Source organism: Equus quagga, chromosome 3, assembly GCF_021613505.1.
Source record: "Equus quagga isolate Etosha38 chromosome 3, UCLA_HA_Equagga_1.0, whole genome shotgun sequence".
Lineage (NCBI taxonomy): Eukaryota > Metazoa > Chordata > Mammalia > Perissodactyla > Equidae > Equus > Equus quagga.
Window position 1 is genome coordinate 41,176,351 of NC_060269.1, and position 12,186 is coordinate 41,188,536.

General features: G+C 39.0%; 1 protein-coding gene across 1 annotated transcript in view; it reads right to left on the reverse strand.

The window, feature by feature from the left end:
* DCHS2 (dachsous cadherin-related 2) overlaps positions 1-12,186 on the reverse strand; it is a 237,122-nt gene that overhangs the window by 51,654 nt on the left and 173,282 nt on the right. The window contains exon 13 of the mRNA XM_046655652.1: positions 11,087-11,944. Within this exon, the coding sequence (XP_046511608.1) occupies positions 11,087-11,944 (858 nt within the window). The remainder of the gene's footprint in view (positions 1-11,086; positions 11,945-12,186) is intronic.

Consider the following 12,186-nt stretch of genomic DNA (forward strand, 5'->3'; position numbering starts at 1 on the left):
GTCATAAACTTTTATGATTTCAATAAAATAACTGAAAAAAACTGTACTGAATTCACCATCTTTACTTCTTCACTCAGCCCTTCAGTGTACTCTGACTTCTAAAATAAAGTTCTAGCAAATTCGTTCTCTCCAAAGTTCCTAATCCCCTCCTAGACTGCTAAATTCTGTTTGGCTACACACAATTCCTGTAAGCGGCCATGGCTGACTCCAGAGTTCATGTTATGGGGTCTTGTTTCCTGGTCTCTATTCTTGGCCAAATTCTGAAAAATTTCAACAGAGCAAACTTTCTTCTCAGAACTTCCTCTCTGGACTCTCTCAGCCTGTTATTCTGTTAATCATGTCATTCTCTTACTGTCTTATCCTTTATATTTGATGCATGGACTTATCTTTCAGACATGCCTTCCCATGTTCTTGCCTCCTGACACCAAGATGGCATCCTAAGACCATCTCAGGTAACACTTTTCCCAACCGAAGAGAGGTTCTGCGACCAATGTAGTCCCACTCTCAGTTGGTGGCAGCCACCATCTCCTTCGCTTCTGCTTTGGGACAGGCCCCCAACTAATCTAGTTGTTGCTTTTCAGTCCTTATTGTATTATCTAACCTCTGCTCCAAATTAGATACAGTTGACTACTCCTTGCTTCTTGAATGGGCCACTTTCCTGTTTCTTTAACACCAACCTCCCAGGAATTGTCAGTAGTGCCCTGGCCCCTCCATCTCAGTCTCTTTTGTGGACACATTACTTATCCGACTGATGTTAACATACTGACATTACTTTGATTTTCTCTCAGCCTTCTTTCCTCTCTCACCCTTGGGCTGCATGTATAATTAAATGGGAGCTTCTACAAATTTACGATGTCTGGTCTACCTTCAAAGATTCTCATTTAATTGGTTGGAGGGTGGATGTCCAGTAATTTTTAAAAGTTCCCCATGTATCTCCATGTGAGGCCCTTGAGAACTCCAGGTCTAAACAATCAACAGGACCCATCAAGGGTGCCTTTGAAACGCTTGTGGAGCACATTCCCCCTGCTCTGTCCCCACCGCTGTGGCTTTATTCTGGCCCTGGTCATTTAACATGTAGATTACTGCAGTGCCCTCCTAATTCGTCTCTCTTCCCCAGGCCACCCTTCACAAGGCTTCCAAAGTGAGCTTTCTATAACATAAAAGTTGTTTTGTCACTTTTTCGATAATTTAAAGTCTATCAATGTCGCGGTTCCAGTTCATCACTGGGAAGCTCACGAGCCTCTGCCCAGCTATTCCAGATGATTTGCTGTATCGTATGGTAAACTTGCCACAGGTTCTCACGTCCCCATGCCTTTGTGCGGGCCATTTCCCCTGCCTGGAACTCAGTGCCTTCCCCACCTTTTTTTTGGTTTTGGCTGGTTTAATTCTCATTTGGGCATATGGCTTTTGTTATCTTAGAAGTATAATGGTTAAATGGTGGAATGATTTCAACACCTACTAGGAGCAAGCTTCTTTCTGGCTCTGCTGTCCACAGTGGGAAGCTTCTCCCAGATATTCATGGCTGCACTTTCATCTCCACGTCCTACACTTGGTAATAATGATGATAAAATGCTTTATAGATTACAAAATGCTCATTTGATCATCAAAACTGCCTTCTAAGAGAATAGATGAAAGAGATGCTCAAACCTCTTTACAAGGCTGACCACATGTCTTCGATATCTTTAAAAAATTGACTATTGAATGTACAACACTAAGTGTACAGTCAACATTTATCTTTACCTTAAAAGGCATCCTTAATAAAAGAGAGAAGAATTCCCTTTAAGAGTTAAAAATGAATAAAACAGAGTTACAGTTTTACACAGTACAACTTAGATGTGCAAAGAAAAAAATTTTTTTATGATTAATGTAGTATTCCTTATGAGTCCCACCCTGATGGACAATAGAAAAAAATGACTATCATAAACAAGCCATTTAATGCCATATGGTCCCTTCCCTTTAAACAGTACTTTTAGATAACACAGTGTCTTTAGAGTACACGCCCAGTCTGAGGTTCCCTCCCTCCTGCGCTGTGCCTCTTAGATGATACTGGTAGCGGGTGGGATTTGCAGTGATGAGGTGGGATCTTTGGGTGCTGTCCACTGGCTCTTAGAATTTGTCTCCAGGCAATGAGTCTGGTCTGCAATGTCGACATGTTCAGGCTAGGAACTTCCCCTGCTGAATTGGCCCTACTGTGGCTGATTTTGATGCTGCAGACCCTGTGGTGTGTTATGCAACCCTGTGTTTAGGCTGATCGCCCCACAGATTTTGGGATAGGCTCATCTCACCCCTGGCAACAGTGGTCCCCATGGCAGGTCTGCTGGTCTGTACTCTGTGTTAATCTGTGTCCATAAGTGGGAATTCTGGGACTATGGGATGTCTTTCAGTCCTTGCAAGAGCTAAACAGGCATGGAGCACTCACTTGTGCCTTCTCTTTACCTAAACATGCTGCGCATTTTACTCTGCTGCCCCTTGTCCTATGTTATCAAAAGGCCACCCTATGAGGCAGTGTCCTCCTAGAGTTCCAAATTTTCCTCTGCTTTTAGCTTTGCCTTTTATCTATCTCACTGGCCCCCTCCAAGATTACAGCTTCAGGAAAGGGAGGGGCCAGGATGCTCCTGGCTGACCACTTGTTTCCTCTATCTTTTCTCTCTTGCCTTTCCTACCCTCCCCAGCAACTAGAAGAGATGGGTGGGCTTTCCTTTTTTTCCATGTGGCAGGCTTCCTTATAAACTATCTTCGTTTATAGTAAGGACCACCTACTGTGTTTGCCAAAGGCACAATATTCTTTCTTTGCATTTCTGCAGTAATTATGCTAATGCTATCCAAAACAAGTGGATGCCTCTTGCAGAAGAGATGGACATGCAGACAGGCAATAGAGAAAAAGAGTAGAAATATAGTTCAAAAATATTAATCCTAAGAAGAACAAAGTTGAAGAACTGACACTACTCAACTTCAACACTATAAAGCTCCAGTAATCAAGACAGTGTGGTATTGGTGAAAGAATAGACAAATAGATCAATGAGAGCCTAGAAACAGACCCACATAAATATAGTACTGTTTGACAAAAGAGCAAAGGCAATACAATGAAGAAAAGATAGTCTTTACAATAAATGGTGCTGGAACAACTGGACATTCATATGCAAAAAAATGAATCTAGACAGAGACCACACACCATCACAAAAATTAACTCAAAATGGATCATAGACCTCAATGTAAAATACAAAACTATAAAATTCCCAGAAGATAACATAGGAGAAAGCCTAGATGATCTTGGGTATGGTGATGACTTCTTAGTTATAACACCAAAGGTACAATCCATGAAAGAAATAACTGATTAGCTGGATTTCATTAAAATTTAAAATTTCTGATCTGAGAAAGACAATCTCAAGAAAATGAGAATAAACCATAGACTGGGAGAAAATATCTGTAAAAGACACATCTGATAATAGACTATTATCCTAAATATACAAAGAACTCTTAAAACTCAACAATAATAAAAGAAACAATTTGACTAAAAAATGGGCCAAAGACCTTAAAAGACACCTCATCAAAGAAGATATAAAGACGGTAAACAAGCATAAGGAAAGATGTTCCACATCATATGTCATCAGGGAAATGCAAATTAAAACAACAATGAGATACCGCTACATACATATTACAATGGCCAAAATCTGGAACACCGACACCCCCAAATGCTGGTGAGGATGTAAAGCAACAGGAACTCTCGTTCACTGCTGGTGGGAATGCAAAATGGTACAGCCACTTTGGAAGACAATTTGGCAGGTTTATACAAAACTAAATATACTCTTACCGTAAAGTCCAGGAATCACACTCCTTGAAATTTATCCAAAGGAGTGGAAAACTTACGTCTACACTAAAACTTGTACATGGATTTTTATAGCAAATTTTTCTATGAATTTATTCATAATTGCTAAAACTGGGAAGCAAACAAGATGTCCCTCAGTAGATGAATAGATAAATAAACTGTGCTATATCCAAGCAATGGAATATTATTCAGAGCAAAAAAGAAATCAGTTATCAAGCCATGAAAAGACATGGAAAAATCTTAAGTGCATATTAATAAGTGGAAGAAGCCAATCTGAAAAAGCTACATACTGTCTGATTCCAACTATTGGGCTTTCTGGAAAAGTCAAAACTATGGAGACAGTAAAAAGATCAGTGGTTGCCAGAGTTTGGGGTAGGGGTGGGGGGAGGAATGAATAGGCAGAACATGGAGGTTTTTTAATGCAGTGAAACTACTCTGCATATTATAATGATGGATACACGTCTTTATATGTGTGTCCAAACCCACAGAATGTACACCACCAAGGGTGAACCCTAATGTAAACTATGGACTTTGGGTGATTATGATGTGTCGTTTATCTTCACTGGTTGTAACAAACGCACTGCTCTGGTGCAAGATGCAGATAATAAGGGAGGCAACACATGTGTGGTGGAAGGGGGAACACAGGAAATCTCTATACCCTCCTCTCAATTTTGCTTTGTACCTAAAACTTCTCTAAAAAAACTGAGTCTCTAAAAAGTATTGACCCTGCTACATCTATAAACAAAACTTGATGCTCAGAACAGAGTTATGCAAAATCACCATAAAGAAACAGAATGGTTCCCAAAGCAGAAGCCAAAGAAGGAATGTGCAAATCAAAAGGAAGTTCATGAGTCATGGAAGCCCAAGACAGTCAGGAAGGCATCACAAAATCCGACTTGGCAGTGCTGCGTGAGTTCTTTCTGAGGAAAGGGTAACACAGGCTGATAACATTCGACACTTGAATCACATCCTGCTCAAACTGTTGAGGTTAGCAAACAGCTTTCTGACTATAGCTTGGCTCTCTGTGTCCTTTTTCCTAGAAAGAAAGAGCTGGTCGTCCTGACATGACAACTCTAATTCACACGGCATTCATAGTTCTTCATATAAACAAAAGAACTGGAATTCTGGTTTATATATCAGTCTCCTTCGTATTGGTTAGTAAGTCCCAACTCTGGGGGAAGAACTCCCTGGTTTGCTAATAAAATGAGGTCTTGAGCCTGTATGGCTGAGGCCCAGATGTGGGACTGGGACTAATTCAGAAAGATGAAAACTGCCCGATGAGGTGTTTATCTCCTTCTGAGACAACCTAAACTTGCTAAGGCTTTTCTTCTCTGTCTTTTCCAGAGCTATCTCAGAGTCATAGGTAAGGTGATGAAATCCCATATTGTTTGTAAATGGCTAGCTAGATGGTACTCATTCCAACGAATTTCATTCCAAGAATAAGAGTGACGACCTTAAATAAAGTAATGAAATAGGAATGACAGATAGTATTTGCTTCCCCCTTTTCATATCATAAAAATGTATATGTTGGAATGGTAAAGTTTTAAAAAAACTGCAAGCATTTCATTGTTGTTACATACGTGTCACATAATGATGTTTTGGTCAACAATGGACTGCATGTATGACAGTGGTCCCATAAGATTAGTACCATATAGCCTAGGCGTGTGACAGGCTATACTATCTAGGTTCGTGTAAGTGCATTCTATGATGTTCACTTAATGACAAAATTGTCTAACGACACATTTCTCAGAACGTATCCCTGTCAAGTGATGCATGACTGTAATTGCTAAGTAACAACTGGTTGCTCTGGTGAGAATTTATACCCAGCTAACTTGATAGAATTCAATTAAGGGTTTGGGACAGAAGGAGGATAACGATAATAAAAACAAAAATAATGACTAGTACACTCATATGACCTCCTTTGATCCTTACAGTACCCCGTGAGGAAGTCATTATTATCTCCACTTTATGGAAGGAGAAAGAGAGCTTGCTCATTGTGAGTAGCGAGCCATTCAGTTACACTAATGCCCATCACACTTTCTATACTCCACATATGTGTGCCCAGCCTTACCAAGAGTAACAGCCAGAATTTACTGGATCAACTGTCAAAGGGCCAGAAGAAGGGCTTTTCCTCCAAAATGTGAAGGTCAAATTATTTATTATACAATATTAAATATAATTGACTAGTTAGAATGCCCCCATGTATCATCATATTTTAATTTTATTTCAAGTCTTTCAAATTCTGAATATTTACTTTTAATCACAGTATCAACAATTCATAATCATTTTTTTTCCCCTCATGGTAACTCAAAGAAATGTATGAACTTGTGAATAGTCCACACTGGGGACTATGGCTGCTGATGCATCCTCATCAGGATAACCAAAACACTGGGAATGAAACAAGAAGTAAAAGCTGGCTTCCAGAAGGCTCATGGACAACCAACTGGTTTATTTTTCACCTCAAAAACATTTGGAATGGTTATGTTCTCTCTCATCTAGGTTGAAAAGAAGCAGTAGGAAGAGTAAAGAGTGGGGAATCACTTGGACTTCAACTTTTCTTGTCATGTTGCTGTATGGCCAGCCTCTCTCTTTTGGGCAACTGGTACCCTTGAGAACGACTCTATGAATAAGTGAACATCTCACGACTGAGTCTTAAAGAAATTTTGCCCACCAAGGGGTTGCTTTTAATATGAGAACTATATATTGTTTTAAACAATTGATGTTAAGTTTAACATCGTTAATAGATGAATACAATGTTAACTGAAACTTGAACTTGCAGCCCTTCCAAGAAAGAAATGTTAAACAAGTATGAATACATTGGAGTTACTTCTTTTAACTTTTTATTTTCCTAAAAGAATATCTAAATGTTAAAATCAGTTTAGTGTGATGAAAATTTATGATAATACATTGAAGTAATTCACTCAGGATGTCAATTGGTGCCTACCAATAGGATATTTGAGTAACCCACAGAAAATTTAAGCTTCCAATAGACACATATTTTTCACTTGAAAATAAAATTAAAATGGCAGGGATATTTGGGAGAGAAATAATGCTGGAAGCTATAAACGCTATTCAATAATTTCTACCAAAGCCATTCTAATACTGATCAATGGATTTACAATCTTTCAAAACAACTGGAATTCAAAAGCAAAAAAAAAAAAAATCATGTTCTGGTGTCTGATATGATCTGGCAGTCTGTCTGTACTGAATTCATGTTCCTGGCAAAGCTCTGGCCAGTTTGAAATGTCGACCAATATTTTGTGCACCTTGTCATTGTTTTTCACAGGCGCCTAGGAAACCCTCCTGGCCCAGGCATAGATCAGTTGCATCTACTTAGATTCAAAGCCTTCTTAACTGTCATCCTTTGCTTCTCCCCTTCTCCTTCCTGTTACATGCTACAGCTTTTAGTTTATCTCTCAACTTAGACTTCACGCCCTTCACATGTCATAGTTACTCTTCAAAGTGAGGTCCCAACCTGGTGCTTCAGATGTCTTGAAATGTATACCTACCTGGATATTTATGGATACCGTATGCTTGTATTACTGCCAGAACTATTTCTAGCCTTCCTTATGTGTAAGATTTAATAAACAGATTTTTAGAGTGTTAAGTTCTATTAAAAAGATAACAGCCAAATTTAATTCAGTAATTCTAAATACAAGAGGACTAAGAAGGACAACTCTGAACAGAGGTCAAAGAAAACACAACAATGCAGAGAGCAGGATGAAGACTTCCCATCCATTTATTCATCAGCTTTTCTGATTGAATCTTAAACAGGAGGCCCACCTTCAGAGCTAAGAAAGTAATTCAGTCTTCACTGTCTTCTGCTCTAACTTTTTATCTCAGACCAGGTTACTCTAGACCATATTGATTAATGCCAACTGTGATGGTTGGGAGTAGATGGAAGGTGTGCAGATTTGATGAGATGGTGCCTGAGTGATGGGAAACAGGTTAAAATCAAGGTAGTTTCCTCATATAGTGTCTGCCTCCTACCAACACAGTGAATCTGTGACATACGAATGAATGGTACATTGCAAAAATGAAAACAGCTGAAAATTTCCCCCTTCCATGGCAGTTTTTATTAGTGTTATTTTAAGTCACTTCTGAACCCATCTGCAAATATTATACTTACTAATCCATAATTTCATTCCATGTCAAGATGTTTTCTTTGAGGTGCCTTAGATATTGACTTTTATTTAGGCTTAATTCTGCAAACAAATTGATCCTGGGTGAATTGAGAAAGGATGTCCTAACCACCATGAAATGCCTAGGCACATTACTTAATCTTTAGAAATTTCATTTACTCATGTGAAAAAGTGTGATAACGTGATAACTTCCACGCCAATTCTTTCGAGGAATAATATATTTAATGCCTATTACTCTGCAGAATGTACACTGGATGTGAATGCTCACTAGTAGTGGTTGGAAACCCTATTATGTGAAGGATAACTGAAAAAACTAGAAAACTATTTTGAGTAAAAGCCAAAGTCCTCGCAATGATCTACTAGGCCCTGCATGACCTGTTAGTCCTCTGACCTCATTTCCTACTATTCTCACCTGGCTTACTCTGCTTCGGTCACACAGTCCTCTCTACTGTTCTTTGAACAAACCAGGCAGGCTCTCACTGGCTTTTTCCTTTTTTCTGAAATGCTCTGCCCCCAAGTATATGAATGGCTGCCTCCTCTCTTTAAGTTTTGCCCAAATATCCCTTACTCAATGACGCCTGCCTTTACATGCTACTTAAAATTTCAATTTGTCCCCTCCCGCAGCACTCCCAATTTCCTCTTACCCTGCTTTGTTTTTTCTTTATTCAGTAACTCCTATCACCATTTAACATAAACCATACTTTAGTCACTTATGCTCAGTGATATTCTCTCTCTATCCCTCCTAGAACCCAAGCCTCACAAGAGCGAGCATCTTAGTCTTTTAGTTCACAAATGTATCCCAGCATAAAAGTATTTGGAACATAATACTCAATAAAAGAACGTGTTGGGGGCTGGCTCTGTGGCTGAGTGAGTTCCATGCTCTCTGCTTCAGCAGCCAGGTTTGTATCCTGAGTGTGGACCTACTCTACTCGTCAGCCACGCTTGTGGAGGCATCCCACATGCAAAATAGAGGAAGACTGGCACAGACATTAGCGCAGGGCTAAACTTCTTCAAGCAAAAAAAAAAAAAAAAAGGAAGACTTGCAATGAATGTTAGCTCAGGCAAATCTTCCTCACCAAAAAAAAAAACCAGAAAAAAATCTGTTGAAGGAGCAAATAAAATATCTGAAGAGTGAGTGTGTGGAGCAGTGGAGTGCTCCAGAGGGCAGCACTAGGATTTATGGATAGACATAAAGGAGACAGACCTAGGTTCCACATATGAATGACTTTGCAAATGAAAGGGTTTTCCAACTTTGCCTTGCAACTAAATCATCTTCAGAGCTTGTTAGAAACAACAGTCTTCAGACCCCAGACCTAATGAGGCAGAACCCTCAAGGGTGGGTCATAGATCACATGTTTCACACCCAAGTTCAAGAATCACCATCCTAAGCTCTCAGTCACTGAAATATTCAAGTAGAGACTGAAAAACCACATGTCAGGGGTGTTTAGGGAGAAGTGATTACCGTTGCACTGCAGACAAAGGCTGGGCTCGAAGACTCTATGACTTTATCAGATCAATTTCAAGGCTGATTAATATATTGTATTTTGCGCCCTATTATTTAGAGAATGTTTACTTCCCATTAGACTCTGCTCTGGGGTTAGGACGAATGCCTTTTAAGAGGCATAGATCTATAGCTCTAGGGAGTATCTCATATTGTTTAACATTTAATGCTTATGTGGAAGTCTCATTACACATAAGAATATAGGTTGGAAATTTCTGACTTATTTTGGAAGTCACTAATATTGCATTTAATGAAGGTAATTGCAATTTACTCTTAATTACACTTATAATCAATAAGAGGCCTTCTGAGGAAGCAAACCATGGGATAACCATAACTCAAAAAAAGGTCAAAGTCAGATTAATAATCCACAACTGAGAACGATTCATATTCAATATTAAATTGAATATTCTCTTCATAGAGAAGCCAGTATATAATGTGCAACAAAAATATTTTCACTATGAAATAAGTCAATTCCAGAAAAATGTAGGTTGCCTTTTAAATTAAAAAAAAAAGGTTTCTGTAGGTATGGATAAAGTGAAATTGAATCATGATAAAATGATAAAACGAAAACCAAAGATGATGTGAGCAAGCAAACCCATCCCTTCCCATGTCCTTGAGTCCATTCGCTTTGCCCTCTGCTTGGCCGAAAGGATCAGCAGATTCATTTCTCGACTCTCTCGTTAGATAGAATTACCTAGACTGAATTTCTTTCCATTCACAACTATCTACAAACAATCCTTTTCGCTTTTGGGTAGGAAGATCATTTAAATTAATTGTTTTTATTCATTGTTTTTTATGTTTCCCCTTATGGCAATACATTTGAGTAGGGAAATAATTAAAAAATAATTTCACATTATGAGGAAAAATAGTTACCTTTCATAGAAGCCTGTTCTAAATTGTGTAAACTGTGCCAAATTCTTTGAAGATCAGACATTACTGCACTGTTTGAAAGGTACCACTGACTGTATCAAAATGAAATAATAATAATTAATAATAATAATAATAATAGCAATTCCTATTTATTACAGCTCACTATGTCTCAGACACTGTTTTAAGTGCTCTACATCAACTAGCTCAGTCAGTCCTCAGAATAACCTAATATGGTAGCGCGATGGTTATCTCTCATTTGCAGATTGGGAAATTGAGGCTCAGAGAGCTCCAGCTGCCCAAGGATGCACAGCGGCAGAGTCAGGACGTAAACCCAGCCCCAGCCCAAGCACTGAATCCCAATGTGCTTCCTCTTTCATTGTACTTCTAAGAAAGTACTTTAGGAAATGTACAGTTGTTAAGATTCATATATATTTAAATTAAAAAGGATTGTTTTTGAGATTGTAAACTTAACTGAAACTTCAAGAGCTCGGAATGATTTATCTTTTAGTATTTTTACTTTTTGCTGTCTTCAAACGTTTGTGTGTATATGTGCGTATGTGCGTGTGTTTTACTGTATTTGAGTATATTTTTCTAACAATATACTTTGGATGAAAATTGGCAGACCAAGAATTGGCTGGACTCAAAAATTTATAACTGAGCCTGCAATAGCACTCTCGTTATATAATCTTAGTTTTAAGCATTTTGCCAAAATGGGTACAATATACAAATACTTGAGGGGACACTCACCTGCATCGCAATTTTCAGTGACAGTCCCTTTATACAGGTGGTGGCTGAAGGAAATCTTCACTTCTTCTCCTTCTATGTGAATGATCAAGAGACCAGTGGTTGTCCTGGCGGGGACCCCTTGGTCCATAACTTTTAACTGCAGCCAGATTGGAAAATATTCTGAGGATGGATTGTGCAGAAGGTGAATTTCTCCTGTATATTTATCAATAGAAAACACTGACTGGGTCTCTGTAAAACTGAAAATGACAGTTCCATTGGGCCCCAAGTCTGGGTCATTGGCTTTCAGAATAACAATTGTCTGGTTTGTAGGTGACTGAGGGGAAAGAAAAATTTCAAAGGGGTTCTGTTCCCAAACTGGATCATTGTCATTAACATCAGTGACCAGTACTTTTATAATTACTGTGGTGCTTCTTGAGCCCTGGACACTACGGTCTCTGGCCACAGCCCCAAATGTATGCTGAGATCTGGTTTCTCGGTCGAGGGTACGGCCAGTTCTCAATGTGCCTGCCACTGGATCAATGGTGAATGCACCAGAAGCCTCATCCATCAGAAAATACTCAATTTGCCCATTCAGGCCTTCATCCTTGTCCACAGCGGAGAGCATAAGAACCACTGTTCCCACTTGAGCATCTTCTCTCACAGAGGACTGATAATGAAGCATGGGAAAGGAAGGGCTGTGGTCATTGTCGTCCAAAACTCTAACTTGCAGTTGCATTATAGAGCTCCTAGGTGGATCCCCCAGATCAGAGCACAGGATGACAAGGGTAAAGTTGTTGACTTGCTCCCGGTCCAAAGCGCGAGTGGTAGAGAGTTCTCCTGACCTTTCATTAACAGCAAAGTACTCATCAGTATTTCCATCTATTAAAGAAAACAAATTCAACATTCACATGAATTGAAAAAGTAGCAGCCCTTTGCTAGCAACACACACATATATATATTCATTGATTCATTCATTAAAAAAATATTTATTTCCTGATTATTACATCCTAGCATTTTTGTAATTACTAAGGCTAACAGTGAACATGATTAAGTTTCTGCCCTCACGAAGATTGTTATTGAGAGAGAAACGATACAATTCAATATCTATCTTAATTTAATCA